We start from the raw sequence: 21,695 nt of genomic DNA on the forward strand, positions 1-21,695 counted from the left end.
CTTGATAAAAACTCATACCAAATTATCAGCCATAAAGTACAGTTTTGTACCTACCATAAATGTAGATGTTCAAAGATCCACATTGCTGCAGTCCATGACCCGGCGTCATATCCTCAGTCTTTTCTTGCCCCAGATGTCGGTCAAAACCAAAAGACAGCAAAAACAACCAACCACCCTTGAACTAATCATATGTACAATATATACAATATCCAAACATCTACATTTATGGTAGGTACAAAACTGTACTATGTTCTTCATCTCACATTGCTGCAGTCCTTACACTTGGGTAGAATCCCAAAGCAGAGTGAACTCCAAGTAGCTTGGCAGTAGCCCTAGTGGAATGAGGCCTAATCCCAGCTGGAATCTCCTTACCATGATGGGAATAACAGAAAGCAATACAAAACCCAATCCACTTAGAAATAGTTTGTTTGACACAGGCTTGCCCTGAGAACCCAAAGCAAATGAAACAAATAACTGCTGAGACTGCCTGAACCCTTTAGTTCTGCTCAAATATCTTTTCCCTTTATTTTGGGCAAATGAATAGTTTGGTTTAAAGCCACACTAGAAACCACTTTAGGCATAAAGGAAGGATTAAAGATACCCTATCCTTATGGAAAATTAAGAAAGGCTCAACCGCCATAAGGGCCTGTAATTCAGAAACCATGATAAATACTTCAACTCGGCAGTAGCTGCAGGCTCAAAAGGTTGTAGAGTGAGTTTCTCCAACACAAAATTGAGATCCCAAGCAGAGTAGGGAGCTCTAATGGGGTCTTATATTCTTTGCCCTCTAAGGAATTGCTTAAACAAAGGATGAGAAAACAATGGTGGGTCACAGTCATAGTGAGCAGAAATTGCTGCAGCATGAACCTTAATAGAAGAGAAGGACAAACCTTTGTCCAGTAACTCAGTAAGATATTGAAGAGCCACACTTAAATTAGGCTTAGAAACATCAAATTCCTTTGCTGTACTCCAAAATAAAAATTCCATTTATCTCGCGTACACTTTCCTCTCTCATTTTATCTCGTACACTTTCCTTGTACTAGGCCTTCTGGCCTCCAAAATAACATTCAAAACTTGCTGTGGAAGCTGAGACCCTCCAGGGTTTAAAACAGAATATGCCAGGCTGTTAGGTGAAGAGAGTGAAGTTTGACATTGAGTAAATGACTGTTCTCCTGAGACAGCAGGTGTGGAATCAAGGCAAAGGCCATGGAGAGACTTCTCAGTAATGGGTACCAGTGCTGTCGAGGCCAATCTGGAGCTATTAAAATCATCTTTGGCTTGTCCTGTCTGACCTTCAGGAGTACCTTTGGGAGGAGAGGCAGAGGTGGAAAGGCATACACATGAAGATTGCTCCAATTGAATGAAAGAGCATCCACTTTCCAAGCTGTGGGATGAAACCTTTTGTGCAAAACTTTGGCAGCTGGTAGTTTAGTGGAGAAGCGAACAGATCTATGTCTGGAGTTCCCATAACACTGTCAATTTCTGAAATACATGAGTCCATAATTTGTCTGCTCAACACATCTGCTAAGGAGTTCTGTGCTCCAGAAACCTTGCCTGAAGATTTAGCTGTAAACTGAGAGCAGTCTCCCACAAAATCATTGCTTGTCTGCATAGAGGATAAGAATGTTGTTGATGTACCACATGTCAGTTGTGTTGTCTGTTAGAACCAACACCTGCCCTGGAAGAAGCTATTAATGCAAATTGGACTGCTAACATCTCCTTCAAGTTGATATGTAGATGTTGAAGTCTGGCAGGCCACGTGTCTTGTACCCACTTTCCATTTAGATGAGCTCCCAAGCTTTGTCTGAGGCATCTGTCGTTAGAATCTGACGGGTCACAGAGAGTCCCTTGTTTAGGTGACATTCCTGAGCCCACCACAAAAATTCCTTTTGAATGCAAGGTATTATCTGAATGACAGTGTCCATATCCTGGCAGTGCTGTGTCCATACATTTTTGAGATACCATTGTAGCTTCCTCGTATGCAGTTTGGCATTGGGAAGCACCAGAATACAAGATGCCATGAACCCCAAGGCTTGAAGGACTGTCCTTGCAGTCAGCCTGGACTGATGAGACAATTGATGGAAGTAAAGAGAAAGATTCTTTTGCTTGTCCGGGGTCAAAAAGGCCATCTGGGATGCTGTATTCAGTCTCACACCCAGAAAGCACATGTCCTGAGAGGGTACTAGACTGGACTTTATTTCGTTCACAGAATACCCCAGGCATCTTAGCACTGCTATCACATATTGTAAATGATGAAGAAGTCCAGAATCAGGCAATCGTCCAAATAAGGATAGAGCTGTATTCCTCTTAGCCTGAAGAAAGCTATCACTGGAGCCAGAACTAGATAAGCCAAAGGGCAATGCAGAGAACTGATAATGAGAAGTCCCAGCCGAAAACGCAGATACTTCCTGCAACTTAGCCTGATAGGAACATGAAGGTAAGCCTCCTTGAGATCCAGAGTCACCATCCAGTGATCTTTGCCCAGCAGAGGTAAAAGCTGTTGTAACGTCAACATTTTGAACTTGGGAATGTCCAGATAAGTGTTGAGGATAGATAAATCCAAAATTGGTGGTACTAGGAACAGGTGAGAATAAAATCCTAGGCCCACTTCTGGCAGAGGGACCGGTTGTATGGCCCCTATTTGGAGCAGCAGAGAAATTTGTTTGTGAGCCTCTAGTCTTTGCTGAGGAGCATGCCTTTGAAAGGAGGCAAGGTATGGAAATAAAACTTGTAACCTTGGTGTATGATATCCAATACCCATCTGTCTTGGGTAATCAAACTCCAATTTTCCTTGAAGAGTGCCAACCTTCCTCCCAAAGGTGCTGCCAGGCAAGAAGGATCTGGCAGCTGAAAAGGTAGGTCATTGGGCCTGGGACTGGCCCCTGCCCTCACTCAAGATTGTGCAGGTGAACTCCCTGTTCTAGGTCTGAAGGAGCTCTGAGCTCTGCCCCTACCACGTCTAGATCTACCCCTAGACTGTGAATCATGAGATTAGCAGGCCAATTCCCACTAAACTTGGAGGCTGAACTTGTAAAAATCTTTAACAGCCTGCATAGACTTAGCCTTGTCTTCCATTTTCTTTAAGACTGACTCCACAGGTGAACCAAACAACACATCAGACTGTAAAGGAGCATCCAAAATCCTTGTCTTAACATGGTTAGATAAATTCTGATCCCTCAGCCAGGCGTGCCTGCGAAGAACTGACCCAGTGGCAGCCACCCTAGACGAGGCCTGTACAGCATCAAAACCACATTGTAAAGAATGCTTACCCACCTGTTCAGAGACATGTACCAAATCTTGTAATTCTTTACACTCAATGCCTAGAGCATCTACCTTAGACTTCAATTGAGAAAGAAGATAGTTTTGATATTTCAACATGTGAAACTGGCAATTCAAAGCCCTCATAGCTAAGGTGGAAGAAGTATAGACTTTCTTTCCCCATCTATCCAAAGCTCTGGCCTCTTTATCTGGAGGAACATTTTTAACAACAGAGGCCTTGACACCCTTAGGTCCCTGACTAACAGTTTCTGGGTCTAGGACTCTTATAAAGATATTTATGAGCCTCAGGCACCCTGTAATATCTATCCGGTTTAACAGGAGCAGGAGGCAAAGAATCAGGATTAAGTGAAGCCTCTGCAAACACATCTTCCACAACATCCAGAACAGGTGGTATAGCCAAAGGCCTATGCTGGGGTAAAAAAAATTCCTAAGCCTTTTCCTGGAATCAGAGAAGTCCTGACCTTCCCACTTAAAATGTTCCCTCATGGAATGAAGAGTCTCTGAAATAGAAAAATCCTCTGGAGGAGAAGCAGAAGGAGTCGAATCATCTGCATCAGAATCAGAATAAGGAGAGTACTCCTGCAAGTCTTCAGTCAAGACTCTGAAACATCAAGCCTGCTCAAAACTCCCCAACTCTGGTTCCACCCTAGGCCTCTTATCAGGAGGGGCAAAGAACCTCTAATCAAAGTAATTAAATCTTCTGCCATTTTAAGCATGATCCTGTTGAACTAGGAGTGACACCAACAGAAGCTAAACCTGGCCTGCCTCTGGGATTCAGCCTGACCTGCCTCCTGAGAGGCCACATCCTGCAATATCAAAGTCTCCCAAACAAGGAATACAAATACAGTTATTCACTTTTAAACCACTGAGGCAAGAAAAACTAAAATATTCCGGTCTGAAACTCAAAAAAAAAAAATTCAGAAACGAACGGCACTTGCAACGCGACTGAGGATATGTGATGTCAGTCTTGATATTCGGGTCCGAGGACAGCGGACTACCCAAGTGTAAGGACTGCAGCAATGTGAGATGAAGAACATCAACTCTACCATAGAGGTTGTTCCCTTCGAAAAACTACTTGGGGTAACTATAGATGAACACCTAAAATTTGATACCCGTATTCAGCAAAACATAAAGAAAACTCATGTAAAACTTGACATGCTATACAGAAACATGCACTTTCTCTCTCCCTCTACAATACAAACTCTTGCCACTACCTATCTACTTCCCTCACTAATGTACTGCGCTCCTCTATTAACAGACCTATCTTCCTCTCTCTCCTCCAAACTGGAAGTCTGTTACAATAAAATTTCAAAATTTGCCACCAAAGCCAAATATTCCGCTCATCACTGTACTGGCCTCCACTTGTTAAACTGGCTAGAACTCTCCAACTATCTACACTACCTCCAACTTACTACAGCCCACAGACTAATCTTTCAACCTAATAAATGCTCTGCTCTAACCAACATTTTACAATCTTACACCCCACACAGAACCCTAAGATCCGCTCACCAAAACCTAATCACTGTCCACAAACCTAACCGTCCTGCTGGTCAGCTACTATTATCCTTTTCCTTAGCCAAAAAATGGAATTCTCTCCCTCCTTCACTAAGGACTTGTGAAAACTTTAATAACTTTAAATCTCAGCTCCATTCCTACCTCTCCTCCAACTGGAAATGCAACTGCATTCCCCCCACCTAGCCTACTAACCTCCCTCCTCCATCCTGAACTACTACACACCTGGCTAACACTGAATGCAGGCTAATCTAATGATATTTTCATTAATGTATACATTGTAGATAGCTTAGTCCCCCGTTCCTCTCTCTTCCAATGATCTCTTTATTGCCTTCTTAAATATTTAAATGCTATGCATCCATATAACAATTTCTGTTATCTAACATGAAATGTAATTGTAACTGTTTTACTTTATTCTGATTGTATTTGCAACTTAATCTATGTAATGCGGAGCTTTTCTCCCCAGGCCTCCACTGAAAATGGCCTCTTTGAGCGCAGGCGACATCCCTGGTCATCAAACTGGAAATAAATAATAATAAATAAATCCTCTGGTAAGGACACAACCCATACAGACAGATGGGCACTGAAACAGTGGGAATGATGAATACTGAAAGCATCATACTGGGCCCACTCTCTTCGTTTTATTTACAAAGGTATTCACTAGCAGTGGTTCACTTAAGATGCCTCAGATATCCTCAAGCCTTTTGACAGCATCTCTGAGAAGACAAAAAAATTTCACTGACCAATCTATAGATACTTTTATGGCTCACAAGACTTTCAATGACATCTGGTCCTTCTGATGTTTATCTTGCAGAGCTAGACAGGCTTATAGGGTAGGTACCCTCAATCCATTTTCTAACATTGAGGAGACAGCTAGTAAGACCTCCTCATATTCCTTCTCTTTTTTTCCTAACTGGGATGGGATGGACAAAAGAAGTGATAACTGAAAAAGGGTACCTCTAGGACTTTTCTATACTAAGGGAGGAAGAATGCCTTTTCTGGAATGGCAAATCCTGTTGTTTCTCTGGGCCTTCCAGGACACAGGAAATTATCACACTAGTAGAGGATTTAAAAAGAGTAGGAATAACACCAAAAAGCAGGCTGTGTTCTTTCTGAGTTGTGTTCCACTGAAATGGGAGCTGGCTGTTTTTTAGTTAGTCCCATTTCTGTTTCACTGAAAGCTCTGCAGTGCAAATTATAGGATCACAAATAAGTGGGAGTAAGAATTCTTCTCCTTTCTCCCAGTTCTGCACAATTCTGGAGTTAGTATATTCACAGATGCAAGGGTGTACAGGAGTTCTTACCCCCTAAAGAAAAAATATATATATCATTTTTCTTTGAGTTCAAGGTTATGGCTCACTGACATTGCAAGGATATGCTCAACCAAATATTAAGGTTGAAAGTAATTCTGTTTCAAATATGCAAAATAAATAAGGTATAAATTAAAGCTTGCTTAAATGTAGAAATAGAGTTTAGTAATATGTGATCAGCATCCATATTAAATGATTGCGGTTTGAAAAATAAGGAACTTGCTTAATGGACATGTTTTCCTACAGAATCAGCAAAAATGTAAAAGCTGACCTCTTGTGTATGCATAACATTGTCAGTAAGAGCAAAAATGTAAAAACTGGATGTATGTTTCCACATTGTCAGAAAAAAAGCTAATCTGGTTTCTTAAAAGCTGGACAACAGGAAAACAATCTGCATCATATGACATTGTTAAGTAAGAAAGTTTGAAGACAGCATTTGAACAAGAACAGATGTTCTCATACAAAGATAAAAAAAAAACTGGATATTCATACTGTCAGAAAAAGCTGACCTCTTACAAACGGCAAAAATGTGAAGCAAGAAAGTTTAAAAATAATATCAAGTCAGCATCTGCAACAATCACAGGATGAGCAATTCTCCAAAATAGAATACCAAGAGGAATTCTATATGTGTGTGCGTGACTAGAACTGTATATAAGATCTGTATTAATTCAGTTATGTTAGAGGTATTGGTAGGGACACATTTGTTCCGAGGTAAATGTTATATCACTCACATCATCCATGCTGTTCAAGAAGTAAAGCAGAACAGTACCTGAAGCTGCAACATTAGTCTGTGTGGTTTGTTATAAAAAGTTATCTGTTACTGCTCTGAGTTTGGTGCTGCAAAGTATATTCTCTCAACAGTGTATATTCTGCAAGTTTCTGTATGCAACAGACTGTGAATGCAACTATAACCAGACTTTGATTTCAGCAAAACCCAGCTAGCAAGACTGAGTGTCTTAAGAAGACTTTGGAGCCATCACAGTAAGCATCACACTAACAGAACCATGGCTTAGCACCATAAAATTAAATTTTCAATGGCAAGCCCACCTGCATTCGAACACAGGGGGAGTAGTGGTAAGCCCTGTAGAGGGTCACTTCAGTCAAACTGCAGTAACTAACATTTGTACATGTGTGTAAATCCCAAATAGAAGTATTCCAGTTTATGCAGCTTGTAGTAGTAAAGTTTTTCAGATGTCTGAATCCAGATTGAGCCTGAAGTCCAGGAAAGTCACAGTGCCATTAATTCTTCAAGAAAAGGGTGGACATCTACTTTCATAGCATCTCGCTGCCTGTTGTGTTTCCCCAGCTTCTTGAGTGACTCTGAAAATTTTCCAGCGATGAGTAACAACAGCCTGATCACCTGTTTTTTTGCTAACTGGTAAGACTTTTTTTCTGTGTCACATTATTAGTATGGATGCTATCAGACATAATTCCAGCGGGTGTAAGACAAGCTTTAAATTGCAATGTTGGTATACACAGCACGTTAGTAAATGTAAAACCTTATTATGGAAAGTTGATAGTAAGGCATTATGCAAATGTATTACAATCTTTGACTGGTATCTCAACGAAAACCATGTGGGTGTGACAAATGTTTATTGTGTGATTCAACAAAAACTATTTTGTGTGCCATGCCATAAAAAAGTATTGCATGATATTGTTAACCAAGGGTAAAGTGTTTCCATTATATTCAGATGTTGAACAGTTATGTCCTGTCACCACATGTAAAAGGTTTATTTCAGAGTTACAACAGGAGTCAAATCAGTTACTGACAGGACCTCCAGTACATCTTGTTACAAAAGAATGTAATAAACTTCTAAGAGACAGACACGATGAGTTCAGGAAGTTTAGACAAGTTATACAAACATTTTTTTCAAAAGTGCATAGGAGTTTTAAATTCAGCAGAACCGGTTACTAAAGAATGTCAGAAAGACCATGCAACATTACAGAAAACTCTTGAACAGTAGTTACAGGATAAAGGAAATAAATTAGCTGAACTGACAGAGATTTACTTCCTCCATACAACAGCTGAGCTTAAGAGAACATTGGGAAAGAGCAGGAAACGACAGCTGATCTGTACAAAAGAGATATATTTTATAATATGTTTGTGTTTTGAAAATGGTTAAGCATACATGGTAGGATGGTAGGATCTGATATCTGGACAAATCATTCTCAAATGTTTAAAACTTTCATTCAGTTAAAGCAATATATTTATCAGTACTACAGTAAAGTAGAGCATATGACTGCCATTCTTAGCATAGTCAAAAGGTAAACAAAACAGTTCTAGTGCATACAATTAAATAAAAAAGGTAATAGGAGTAAAGATTTAAAGTCACAAGACTGACATGCATGTATTTTCTTTTAATCTAAAGTACATTTGTTAAAATGCACAAGAATAACAGGCAGACAACAGCAACTATAAATAATGTAAAAATAAACATGTGTTAGTTAAGCCAATATCTATTTGTTTTTTACAATTTTTTATAATTATATATTAACACCACACCAAGAAGTTAAAGTTCTGAATTTTAAAAATAAATAAATTCAGATGGTATTAGTCAAGCAGTCTTTGTAAAATGAATGGCAGATCAGTTAAATAAATAAATAAAAAATACTGAAATTGAAGTGAAAAAATATGTAAGTTAATTGTAAAATAATGTCTACTTTTGAAGTATAAATGCATAGTTATGCAAATCACAAATATACTATTAAGTGTTTTATAACTGCATTTTACTATTAAATTGCAAGTGTATTAAAACATGATTAAAGGAAAAATGCTAAAAGGATTAACTATGGTCTACAGAGTGTGAAATGTGAGCTCAGACCTTCCTAGACTGGATAAATAGTTACAGGAAATATTGAGCAGATAAGATAAAAAAAAAGACATTGCCAGACAAGTGGCTTGAGTTTTTCTAAAACATTATTGTTATTAAAACATACTTATTAAATGCTCACATGCAAGACAATTTGGTAATTATAATAAAACATCACAATTGTGCATACATGTCACTGATAATATGTTTGCAGGTAAATGTTAAAAGTAAAGAAAACTCAGTTACATCAAGTATAGCCAGCAGATGGGTTATAGTATACATACAGTTCAAATAAATTATACAGGAGGGTACAAATAACTACTAGTAGTAGCAGACAGCAAAGGCAACAGAAAACATATATTCTGTCATTGATAACAGCCAAAAAATGATCAAATCAGACAAAGGTCTATAGTTTAATAACCTAATAAAGCAATTGTATAACCAAAGTGTTGGGCTGACATACATTATAAAACAGATAAACAATATTGCAGTACTACAGGGGGAGGGGTACGTTTTTAGTTTTACACGGACTGTGTGAGAAATATTGCAAAAGGGTCTAAAATACAGCTACAGAAAGAACTAATATCTCATTCCTTTTTGACAATGCTCTTTTAGGGGGGAGGGGAAAACAAGTATTAGTGCATTAGAAATACTGGATTAAACCTGACAGGATAAGATATTTTACAAGTTGCTAATAGCTATCATGCTAGTTATTATTGTATTATTTAGTATTAAATTGTATTTACAACCTATTAAACTGTAAAGCTATACAAGAGACGACTTAAAATTGCTTTATTAAAGCTATACAAGAGAGAGTAAAGATATGTAAAAATTGAGCAATAATGGTCACAATTTTTTAATATGTTTTTGGCAAGACAATGTTGGTATGCAAAAGCATGAATGTTTTAATTTCTGGGTATGTAGTTGCCTCTGGTGACAATTCCACTAGATACTTCTAAAGAGACATTAGAATATACTGCGGTGGTGGTACTGTGGTAGCATTGTCGCCTCACAGTAAGACGCTGTCTGGTTCGATTATCAGCTAGAGTGTCTTCTGCGTGGAGACGTGTGTGAATGGGCATACCTTCGTTGAAGGTTGTGCGTCAGGGCTGCCAATCATTAGCGGACCGGAGTTCCGCTGTGGCGACCCCTAACTGGGAAAAGCCAAAAGATGCAACAACTTCTAAAGAGACATTGGAATTTTCCAAGATTTTGCTTGATGTTAATGTTGCTAAATTTGTAGATTAGACTAAATGTACTTTACAGTCCCTTTACGTACAGATACAAAAGAATTCAGTACAAATGAAATTAATGTCTAGTAATGAATATGTGTGGAGAACCATGTTTAAAACATGGGTTTAGGGTACCTACTAGACTGAAATGCATGAGTAGCAAACAGTCTGTGTACAAATGTATACTGTATAGGACACACTGTAAAGTAACAAGTTCAAAAGTAATTTGTCATGTTGTAATTTTATTACCAATTGTAATTTTATCACTGGCTTTTAGACAATTATTTTACCAATACTAGTACTGGTTACCCCGGTTAAAGGAAAATGATATTAAAATACTGTATTCATACTGCTAGTGGACTAATATGTACATAGCATTCTTTAGTGTATAAATGATGTTTTTTTTTAAATCCTCAAGTATTAAATATACTGAAATAATTGCTTTCAAATGTTTACCTAAGCCCAGTTCAGTACTTTACCAAGGTGTCAATGGGCAGTTCAGAGACATGACCACAATGTTATGGTTAAAATGACATTAAAACAGTATATTTTCAGCAGTGTATAAATACTTGGAGTAGCACATAGGTCTTGTCTCTTACAGATATTAGTCTATCTCCAATCTTTTGATATAAAATGATTAATAAAAGTAAAGAGTTAATTCAACAGTTGCAAAAAGTTAATGGAACAGTTCTAAGTTATAAATGAAATTCTGTGATGGCAAAACAATAAATTAATCAAGTTAAAAAATAAAACTAAAGCAGACAGCTCATAACTGGTGAAATATTTTCACAGAATAGTTTGCAAAAGAAAAAAGTTGTTAAATATATTCAGTTTTAGTACTAATACTTGATATCATTGTATTAACTATGTAAAATTGCATTTTGACTAGTGTCAAAAGAAGACTAAAGGTTTTGTTTCTTACTGTGTTTTCTATATAATGTGATCAAAAATACATATCAGTATAAAGTGGTTTGAGTATGTTAAAAAATAAAAATAGGGAATTGTAAGAATATGCTCAACAAAATATTAAGGTTGAAAGTAATTCTGTTACAAATATGCAAAATAAATAAGGTATAAAATAAAGCTTGCTTAAATGTAGAAATAGAATTTAGTAATATGTGATCAGCATCCATACTAAATGATCATGACTTACAAAATAAGGAACTTGCTTAATGGACATGTTTTCCTACAGAATCAGGAAAAATGTAAAAGGTGACCTCTTATGTATGCATTACATTGTCAGTAAGAGCAAAAATGTAAAAACAGATGTAGGCTTTCACAGTGTCAGAAAAAAGCTAATCTGGTTTCTTAAAGGCTGGACAATAGGAAAACAATCTGCATCATATGACATTGTTAAGTAAGAAAGTTTGAAGTCAGCATTTACACAAGAACAGATGTTCACATACAAAGATAAAAAAACAGGATATTTATACTGTCAGAAAAAGATGACCTCTTACAAAGAGCAAAAATGTGAAGCAAGAAAGCTTAAAAATAATATCATCAAATCAGCATCTGCAACAATCACAGGATGAGCAATTCTCCAAAATAGAATACCAAGAGGAAATCTATATCTGTGTGCATGACTAGAACTGTATATAAGATCTGTATTAATTCAGTTATGTTAGTGGTATTGGTAGGGAACATACAAGACCCATTTAAAACAGAAGCTTTCCGGTCGTTCTCCGATAGATGCAAAAGTAAAAAATTACAAATTCTCCAGAAACGAAAATAGTTTCCCACACTTTATTTTAAGCTTCAAACATCCAGCTTTTCGTCGGTTAATACTAACCAACTTCCTCAGAACAATCAAACACGTCACTGACATTCAGAACGTACTTATAAGTTTAAAAACTCTTCACGTGATTAGTATAATAAGAACTATGAAATACATTCAAAACATAAAAAACCGGGAAAAACATGAAGATAAGTTAAATGCAATGTCTTAAACAAGTACTATAACATTGAAACTGTTAGATTCCACTGGTAACATTTAAAACCGTAAATTTAAGTTATTTAAAAACCTCCGATCTCCAACAGCTGAGAACTCTGTAATGCAGTCTTGCTGAATCACTACCCAGTGACTGATAAGACAACACTAATAAATATAGCTGACAGAAAACATTAAAAGTAAAAAATGATAAATAATGAATAATAAGAAAGTAACTGAATACTAGCTACTGTGTTTTAGAACAAACAGCTTGCCCATTTTATGATGACAGTAAATGTCCAAATGTAGCTTTACATGTGTCTAATTCGTGAAACTTCATAATGTTTCAGAGGACGGAAAAAACAATACCTATTCCATTTACCACTCTGATGCACTGTTATGTGCACTCTTTTTGAACCCTGTATGTCATACCGTTAAAGGTTGACCAAAAAACATGTATACTACATGAAAAATATATTATAAGTGAAGATCTTATACTATATAATATGCATACAACAATTAGACTCACAGGGTCCCTAGTATACTTACAGTTTATGTACATGTTTTTATGCTTTTATGTTTTTTATGATAGATTCATTGTTTCATAGCATTTGTTTTCATTAAATTTATCCCTTTTTTTCTTAGCGTTTTTTCAGGATAGAGTAAACAAGATAGTAATTGTTCTATACATATTATATACTATGAAGAATTTACAGAAATGCTCTACTTGGACTTCACCTAGGCCTGTAATTTAGTCCCAGAATAACCACCACTAAGAAAGCTACAATGGACTGAGACTGACAAATTGTAATTTGGCATGGCTGCAGGGTAAGATATAGATGGTGGTGGTGACAGGAATGACATTAAGAACAGAAGAGGCATGTTGAGTACTGCGTGGGTCAAGTCCAAGGTCTGACAATTTTCCCTATCTTCTCTTCAGACACATCTCAGTGAGAAGCAAATGACCATCTTCTATGCAGATGACATAAAAACAGTAAAGGATAATGGAAGAGTCTACAGAAGGACCTGGAAAGGCTAACAAAGTGGGCAGAAGGATGGCAGCTAAGGCGTACTGTACAAAAATACAAAGTGATGCACTTGGGCCCCAGGGCGTCCAGTGTGAAGTATTAGCTGGAAGAATAGAATTAACGGTGAGAAAGTAGAAAAAAGATCTGTAGGCTTTGATTACAACTAGAACAAACCCCCCCCCAAAAAAAAACATACTAAGATGGATAAAGCAATGGACAAAATGTTACTAGGCCGCAGCAATGGAAATGGAATTCTGAAACAAAGGCATAATGCACTTCTCACCAGAAGCCAAAACAGACAAGGTGATATGGGTGCAAGAGATCATATTAGTCAGACGTCAAGAAGGTTACCTTAAAAAGGAAGTATGGGGGGGATGGGAACAGGGATACGCATCCATGAGATGATGTCAGGGAGATGTTAAGGGGTCACCCTGAAAAGGAAAACTGGGAGGAGAAAAGACATGGGCAGTAAACTGTTTAGAACTACTACTTGAAACGGTGAAAGTACATTAAAGAGTGTGTTGTGGACGTACAGACTGAATGCCAACAAATGAACTGCAAAGTAGGAATTCATGGAGGTATTCAAAAAGGCATGGGACAGGTGGGAAAAGAGGGAAAAAATGAATGCTGTTAAGACGTAAACTACCTAGGCCTGGGGTCTCCTCTTTCAGCTGTCAAACAAGATAAGCTGAGATTCAGTACTGAAACAAACAATGCCCATACAAACTAAACTGCTGCTATTATCATCTATATCTGGTAGACATTAGGTGGGGTAGGAAAAACAACTGGGTTCAGAATGCAAGTATAATTCAAGAAGCATTTTAAAAGTAGCAATGGAAGAAAGAACTGGATTACAGGGGTTTCACTCTTCGAGACCTAGCACAGAGAATGACATATTTACTAGTGTGTATGGTTACAGAATTCTGAGAGAAAAAGTATTAACATTTTCAAGAGATGAGCAGAGTTAGCATGTGTGGGACAACAGCTAAAGAACAATACTCTGAAGATTAAACAGCATATATAGTGAATGACTCTGATTAAATGGCAGCTAAATGAGAGACACCAATGTTCTCTACAATGTGAAAGGTGAATAAAGAGCTATGCTTTGCATAAGTTTATCGTTTTATAGAAGTACACTAAGCTAGCTGCCTTTGTGGGCTATTTTAAGCCTAACTAATTTCCCTTTCAAAGGTAAGAATCAAAATCTGTATCTTGAGTCTCTAAGATAAACACGTTAACAATTGTGCCAAACCCAAAACCCAAGCTGTACAAGCAGTCTTCTAGAATTTTTGCAAAAGGTTAATGGTTAAAACTGGAAGGACATATTCTACTGGTGGATGAAATGTACCTTTTCTGACAGCAAACTTTTACTTGTATTACTTTTTTACACGTGGGTGAAAATAAGGGGGTGGGTTCAGCTGCAGCAGACGTATTTAAAAGAGTACAAAGGTTAAAATGCTATAACTCTGAACAGAAAACCAGGTATGCAGAAGATTCCAGGTTAAATCTGGCAAGTACAGCACAACCTTGATCATGGAGGGTTCACACAGTTAAGGGTCTTACAATGCTGGTTATCCATTTCCAACAAGAGCACTTACTGAACGTTTATAGTGCATGGAGTTAATGAGGGCAAGGGGTAAAATCCCCACCTACATAAACACTTGATGTTATTGCTAGTTTTTGAGCCATCAAAGATGATAATTTGATTTCAGGCAGTATACTATGTGTTGTTCATGTAAAGTGGAGAAAGTCTTTGTATATTTCGTGTTTTGATCAGCTCATATTGCAGAAGGAGCTTCTTTAAAAAGGGCAGGTAAATGTATTCCATGAACGATGAAGTAGATAAAATGTAAGTTATCATTACAGCAAGTGCTTGGGTTAATGCATGTTCATTTTAATGTGGTTTTCATATTTTCAGAGGTTTCTGATTACATTATTAACCACACACTTTCTTTCACACAGACATTCATACATAAGCATCAGTGCAATCCTCACTAAGTGGCAGTCTCAAAAAGCTCTCAAGTAATCCCAGTTCTTACATGTATATACTAGGCTAACAACTGCTAGGGGCCTTATAATCCTAGCCATGCAACCAAAATGTGACCCACAAATTTGATTTGTATAGGTGGAGATTAACTGACTGCCTCTGCTCAGAGACATAGGAGCCAGACCAGGGGTGAATTTACGATTACTCACCCAGTGGTCCAAGTTGCACTTAAATAGGAATACGGAGGAATTCTTCTTCACATGGATGAGGAGCCTGCTACACAAAATGGGAATTCTCTGAGAAACATATCTGTATCTCCAACATATCCTACCTAATCACAAGCAAAATTTAGGTATTTTAATATCTCATCGTGTCTGATTTCCATATGTGCAAAAGGTTCATCAAAATAAGGTCCAGGGATGCCATATATGCCAGGCAAAGTCACCTCTCGGACGTCCGTATGATACCAAGTAAAGAGACAGGCTTTGAGGTGATCAGTGTAGGACATTACATTTACTCCCTGTATTCTTTTTACAAGGAACCTTTGTGAATGTTCCAGTTGATGCATGCATCTGGTTGGGTACATACTGAAGCAGGCATTATACTCTATGATGGGTCAGATGAGGGCTAAGTACAGTGGTATGATGACCTCTCTGGACCTAGATGCCATGCCCTTGCTTATAAGTTCAGCAACATAGAAGGATTTTCTTACCACCTTGTACACATGTTGGCCAAAGGCTAGGCTACTATATACATGAGTTCCCAGATCCATGACTACTGGATGAACTTTTAAGGGTTTTTTATTAATAACATAGTTGACAGGGGTGGCAAACTTCCTAAAGGATACTACAATGCATTTCTTGGCATTGAATTTAAGCCATGACTTAGGCACCAAGTGTTTGTCTGTATTAGAAATTCCTGAGAGGTGTTCTCATCTGGGGGGACTCAATTTCTACTCCCAGTTTGTAATCATCAGCAAACCTGGTTAGCCAAAAGCCTCTGACATTGGCTTTGACATCTGTGAAGTAGATGCCAAAGAGGAGTGGGTCTAGCACAGATCCCTGGGGTACTTCACTGGTGACTGACCTCTTTGTGGAGGTGGCCTCACCAATTCTAACCTCTTGGGTCCTATCAGTAAGTCAGCTCGCTATCCAGCATGATACAAAGGGGTTTATACATAGTTCCACAAGTTTACTGACAATGCTGGAGTGCAGTGTTGTATCAAACGCTTTAGCCAGATCTAGGTAGGCAGTATGCACAGTTTTCTCCTCATCCACTGCTTTAGTTAGCTTTTCAAAGAAGTCCACCAGATTCAGTAAGCATGTCCTTCCCTTGACAAAGCCAAACTGGGAGGATCCAGTGTTTGGAGGTCTCCTATGTCCTTGTCGATAATTTCCATAATAATTCTTTCCATGGCTTTGCAAATAACACTAGTCAGACTAATGAGTCTGTAGTTTCTAGGATCTGTTTAAGTTTCTCCCTTATGCAGAGGGATGACCATCACAGTCCTCCAGTCACAAGGCACAAAGCCTGATTTCTAAGCCTATATTTAAATAATGACCTCAGGAGTCCTAAAAAGTCATATTTTAGACTATTCGGGTGGCATCCTGGGATGGACCCAATCCCAGAGAGTCATAAGCTGCTGTAAAATCATCTCAAAGTAAGACTGTGTATTCCTTTGTATTACACATTCCTCTTTGTACATTGATTCTGTTTCAAAAAACAAATACAGGCATTTTTGATATGACAAACTTAGATGATATACATATGGAGAAAAAAAATACTTCTGCTTCTAGTTCATACACAAACATGCCCTCATAGTCTTTACCCACCTATCCAACAATAAAAACAGATGCTGTTCCCAGTTATACAAGTTTGTTTATTTACTTATGCATTCATTTGTTAGCCATGTAAGAGCACTGGTCCAAAGATCCTTTTCAGACAAGACCCAGCCCAAAAGGCTAAATTAGAAATAACAAATTACAGTATGTTGGCATACAGGAACTAGTGTGGAAAGCAAAACAGTGTTCCATTCAGTCACAGAAGGCAGGAGTATGTAGAAAAACAGCAGCTACAAAACAGGAATGTTCTGCCATAATATCCACCCTCTCTTCTTCCAGTAAACTGTATTATCCTTATATCTTTACATAACTTGTAAATATGCTAGATGCATGCATCCCCTGACAAAATGGACTACAGAAAGGTTAATATACGTACATACCCGGATATGGTTTGGATCTTTCAAATGGTGCATCTCGACTGCCAGGGAATGCACTTTGTTCCATTTCATAGAATGGCTGATGCTCCTTTTCTTTCTGCTGGCTATCAGAGTCCTTGAAATATATTTTTGGGCGTACATGGTACTTCATTCTGTAAGTATCAGTCATACAACTGTCCACTGAAAAATATGTAGTTGGTGCTATATTTTCTGTGGCTTCTGAAAAACTAGTGCATATTCCTGTTCGACCACGTGGTGCTGCAGGAAACAATCCAGCTGTCCCTGCACTTGTAATGTTCACATTATCTGAACAGTTAAACTCTGCTACTAATTTGGGAACAGAAGCATCTCTCTCTTCAGTAGAGTCCTTTAGCATTGTTGTGTGCTGTAACAGGCTTGCTTCCAGTTTTGATTGATGCACATTAGTGTGAATGGATGTAAAGGAAGAAGGCACCTGAAAAGCAATGCCTGTTGGCCTTGTGTCATTTACAGGACTGCTCTCTCTCAAATCCACTTCTATGCCTTGTCTGTATTTTTTGGGAGGTAAAGGAGGTGGCATATTTTGGTATGTGTGTTCTGATATGCCATATTCTGTTTCAGGTGTTTTTTCTAACAGGAAGTGACCAGGAGTGGACCACTCAGACACAGAGGCAGATGCCACAATGTTTACAAATTCTGGCTTAGATGATGTGGCTCTTGAAAAAGTGCTATGAACTTTTAAGGCAGTTGGACTAAAATTTAAACCTAAGTTATGGCCTTCAGAATTTCCACTGTAATGAGCAGGAAGAGGTCCACCACTGCCTCCAGATATTGCACCAGCTAGTCTACCATCCAGTTTTGGATAATCCAAGTCCTTTGCTTTTAAAGGATGAGAAACATGCCTGGTATCATCATGCTGAGCCCATGAATCTTGTTTAAAATGATCATTTACTGTAGGCTGCTGGCCTGTTGAATGCTGTGGTTGAAATGACAGTGGCATTTGCTGCTTTCTAGGGAAAAAAAACATATTTGTATGAACTGACTAGTCATACATTACATGAAAACAGTTGCTAAAAAGACTAACAAATTAAATGCTATGAATGTTTATGTATTTAAATTTGTTTACCTGGGTAAAATGATCAATGACAACTATAGGCTCAATTCAGGATACAAATAGCAATTTCAGCCACTTAAAACATACTTCCAATAGGTTCATAGGTATATACTAGGCTAATGAGCACTGGTGCCTTGATAAGCCTAGCCATGCAACCCAAATGTACCCAACAAGTTATTGTCCCTTTCAAGTTATTTTAAGAGGTGTATACAAGGGCATGATTAGAGAGGATTTGATCCATCACAGACACAGATGTCAGACAAGGGGTGAATTTCTGACTTCCCATCCACTGTCCCAGGTTGCACTTGAATAGGCGTTATGAAAGGGACAGATATGAAGCCTATTCCAAAGAATGGGGATTCTCTGAAATATATACTTCTTCAAATATGTCCTATTTAAGTCACAAGCAAAGTTTAAATCCTTAGATCTAGTAGTTCGGGTGCCATTTGTTTGCAGATATGCAAAAGGTCCATTAGAGCAGAATCCAAGGATGCCTTGTATGCCAAGCATAAGCTGCCTTTCAACAGGCCGTAGGAAACAGTGTATAGCGATAAGGATTTGAGGCAGTCTGCACAAGACTTTGCGTTTATGGCCTGTATTCTTTTTGTAAGGAATCTCTGTGGACCTTCCAGTTGTTGCATGTTCCTGGTAAGGTCCTTACCGAAGGGGGTGTTCCACTCGATGTGCTTGATAATGGCTGAGTACAGTGGCACATTGGCTTCCCTTGACCTAGATGCTCTTACTTACAAGTTGAGTGACATAGAATAATTTTCTTAACTATCTTAGACGCATGTTGGTCAAAATCAAAGTTACTATCTACACGAGTCCCAAATTCCTGACTACTGTGTCAACTTTTAGGGGTGTTTTATCAATGAGCTAGTTTTCCTGGGTGGATGACTTCCCAAGAGGTACCATTATGCATTTCTTAGCACTGAATTTTAAGCCATGACTTTGGCACCAGTCATTTGTCTGTGTTGGACATTTTTTACACAAATGAGCATGAGCATTAAAACTATTTAAATTTCTTATGTACCTTATTTCAATACCTAGCCCGACCGCACACCTGTTCTGTAGTCTTCACACATGCTGTTTTGAGGCGCTGCCATTTTTCTTCAACTCATTTATTTCCTTTTCTTCTTGAGGTGCTAGAGTCCTGAGTAAATCCTTGAACTCCTATGCTGTCTTTCCAGTCAACTCCCAGATTTTCAGCCCAGTCTCTATTGACCATATCTGACCACTGCTTGCAGCTGGTTGTGGAAACCAGTGATTTATGCTGTGGCCCGACTGCTTTACTGGGGATGACTTTGCAATCTCTAATTCCACCCCAGAGCCCGTTTCTTACAGGCAAAAGTCTACCTGAGTTGCATGCTCCTAACTTCCAATCATCTGCAAACTTGGAAAACTAGAGGACATTGACATTGGCCTTGATTTCAGAAAAATAAATGCCAAAGATGAGCGGACCCAGCACGGAGCCCCAGGGGACTCCACTAGTGATTGGCATCTTTGTGGAGGTGGTCTTGCCATTCCTAACTTCCTGGGTCCTGTCTTTGATGTAGCTGGCTATCCAGCAAGATACACAGGTGTTTATGCCTAATTCTGTGAGCTTGTCTACAATGCCCGAGGGGGTATTGTATCAAATGCCTTATGAATTTCTTAGAAAATGTGACCAGAGTCATTGAAAAGTGCAAATCTGTGCACAAAGCATACCTCGACTTGGCAAAGGTTTTCAACACATTCCCACACTCCGGCATTACTGATAAGCTTAGCAAACTGAATGTAACCCCCTTTGTTGTAAGATGGGTTGCCAACTGGCCACACACTATCAAAGCAGGAGAGTCCACATCAACCAGCAGACCTGTCACCAGCGGGGTGCCACAGGGGTCTGTGATGGGCCCCCCACTGTTTGGTATAAACTTCTCAGAAGTTCAGGTCAGAATTAAGGGTTGTGGCTGACCAAGTTCGTGGATGACTGCAAACTGGGTACAATTACTGAATCCTCAAATTATGCCAGTATATTCCAGGAGGGTCTTTTGCAGACAAACAAATGGTGTCTTAGTCACTGTCTCAAACTGAATGCAAAGAAGTGCATCTTCATTCCCTTCGGCACAATGTCTCTTCACACTATCAAATCAAAAACAATACCCTAAGTACCCACAAAGTGGTAAGGGATCTGGGATCACAAGTTGACTGCGACCTTAACTCTGACCCCCATGTATCTACACTAGTAAGGAAGGCTTTCTACGTAGCACACCTGCTTAGTAAAGGCATCGCCTCGAGAGCAAAGGAGGTCATAACCCCTGTATACTTGGCACTAATCGGATTCCTATCAGCTGACCGAAGACGCAGGTTAGCGAATGCGACTTTGTCGAGCTGTAAATGCAAATGTAAATGTAAATGCCTTTGAGGTTTAGGACACATCTAAAGAAGGTCTTGCAGTTGTCCTTGGCTTGGGACATCACTGTTACCTCAAAACGTTTTAGTTAGTCTTACTGGTTGCCTATTCAGTTTGATGAGAGAGTTTTAATCTTTTTTGGTGTTACACTTTCTAATTTTAGCAATGACTTTTTTATCCTATTGTTGTACAACCTGTTTAATTTTGGATTCCATCACGGTGGTTTATTTTTTTAAGTTAGTTTTTGACTTACTTCTGGCAGACACTACAGCCTTGATGCAATCATTGATATGTTTTTTTTCTTTTGTTGTACAATCTGTTTACTTTTGGATTTTACCAAGGTTGTGTTTTCTTTTGTTAGTTTTGGACTTACTTATGGCAGGCACTACAGCCTTGATGTACTGGTACTGTTCTGTGAATAATTCCATACAGGCTTCTGCATTATTTGTGTTTGGAAGGGTTTGACATTTTGACAGGTTATCACTTAATAAAAGGTAGCTTGCCTTGGAGCACTTTCCAACTGTGAGAAGGTTTGCTGGGGTTACAGAACTGATTCTTATTTTGAAGGGGACTGCTTTGTGGTCCAACCATACCAGAAAGACACAACACTAGGGGTGGGGTGGGGTGGAGTGAGGTGAAGCATTCTCTCATATTTGTGAGTACCAGGTCCAATATATTTGTACCTCTAGTAGGCTTGTGCACCAACTGGTCCAGGGCATTTGCCTTTACAAAATCTAGAAATCTCTGCGCCTGTAAATTTGTGGTAGTATAGGATTCCCTGTTTATACAGGGCTAACTAAAGCCCTCCATGAGTATTCTGGTATCTGGCTGAATGGTGAGCATCTCCAATAGGTCTAAGTATGAGGTGCAGGTTTCATGGGGCATAAAGGGTGACCTACAGCTTGCT

General features: G+C 38.6%; 1 protein-coding gene across 2 annotated transcripts in view; it reads right to left on the reverse strand.

The window, feature by feature from the left end:
- USP53 (ubiquitin specific peptidase 53) overlaps positions 1–21,695 on the reverse strand; it is a 1,362,943-nt gene that overhangs the window by 106,986 nt on the left and 1,234,262 nt on the right. For both annotated transcript variants that reach the window (XM_044061652.1, XM_044061653.1), the window contains exon 16: positions 17,307–18,292. In XM_044061652.1, coding sequence (XP_043917587.1) covers positions 17,307–18,292 — 986 coding nt within the window. The remainder of the gene's footprint in view (positions 1–17,306; positions 18,293–21,695) is intronic.

This window comes from Protopterus annectens, chromosome 2.part0, assembly GCF_019279795.1.
Source record: "Protopterus annectens isolate FY-2018-M chromosome 2.part0, PAN1.0, whole genome shotgun sequence".
NCBI lineage: Eukaryota > Metazoa > Chordata > Ceratodontiformes > Protopteridae > Protopterus > Protopterus annectens.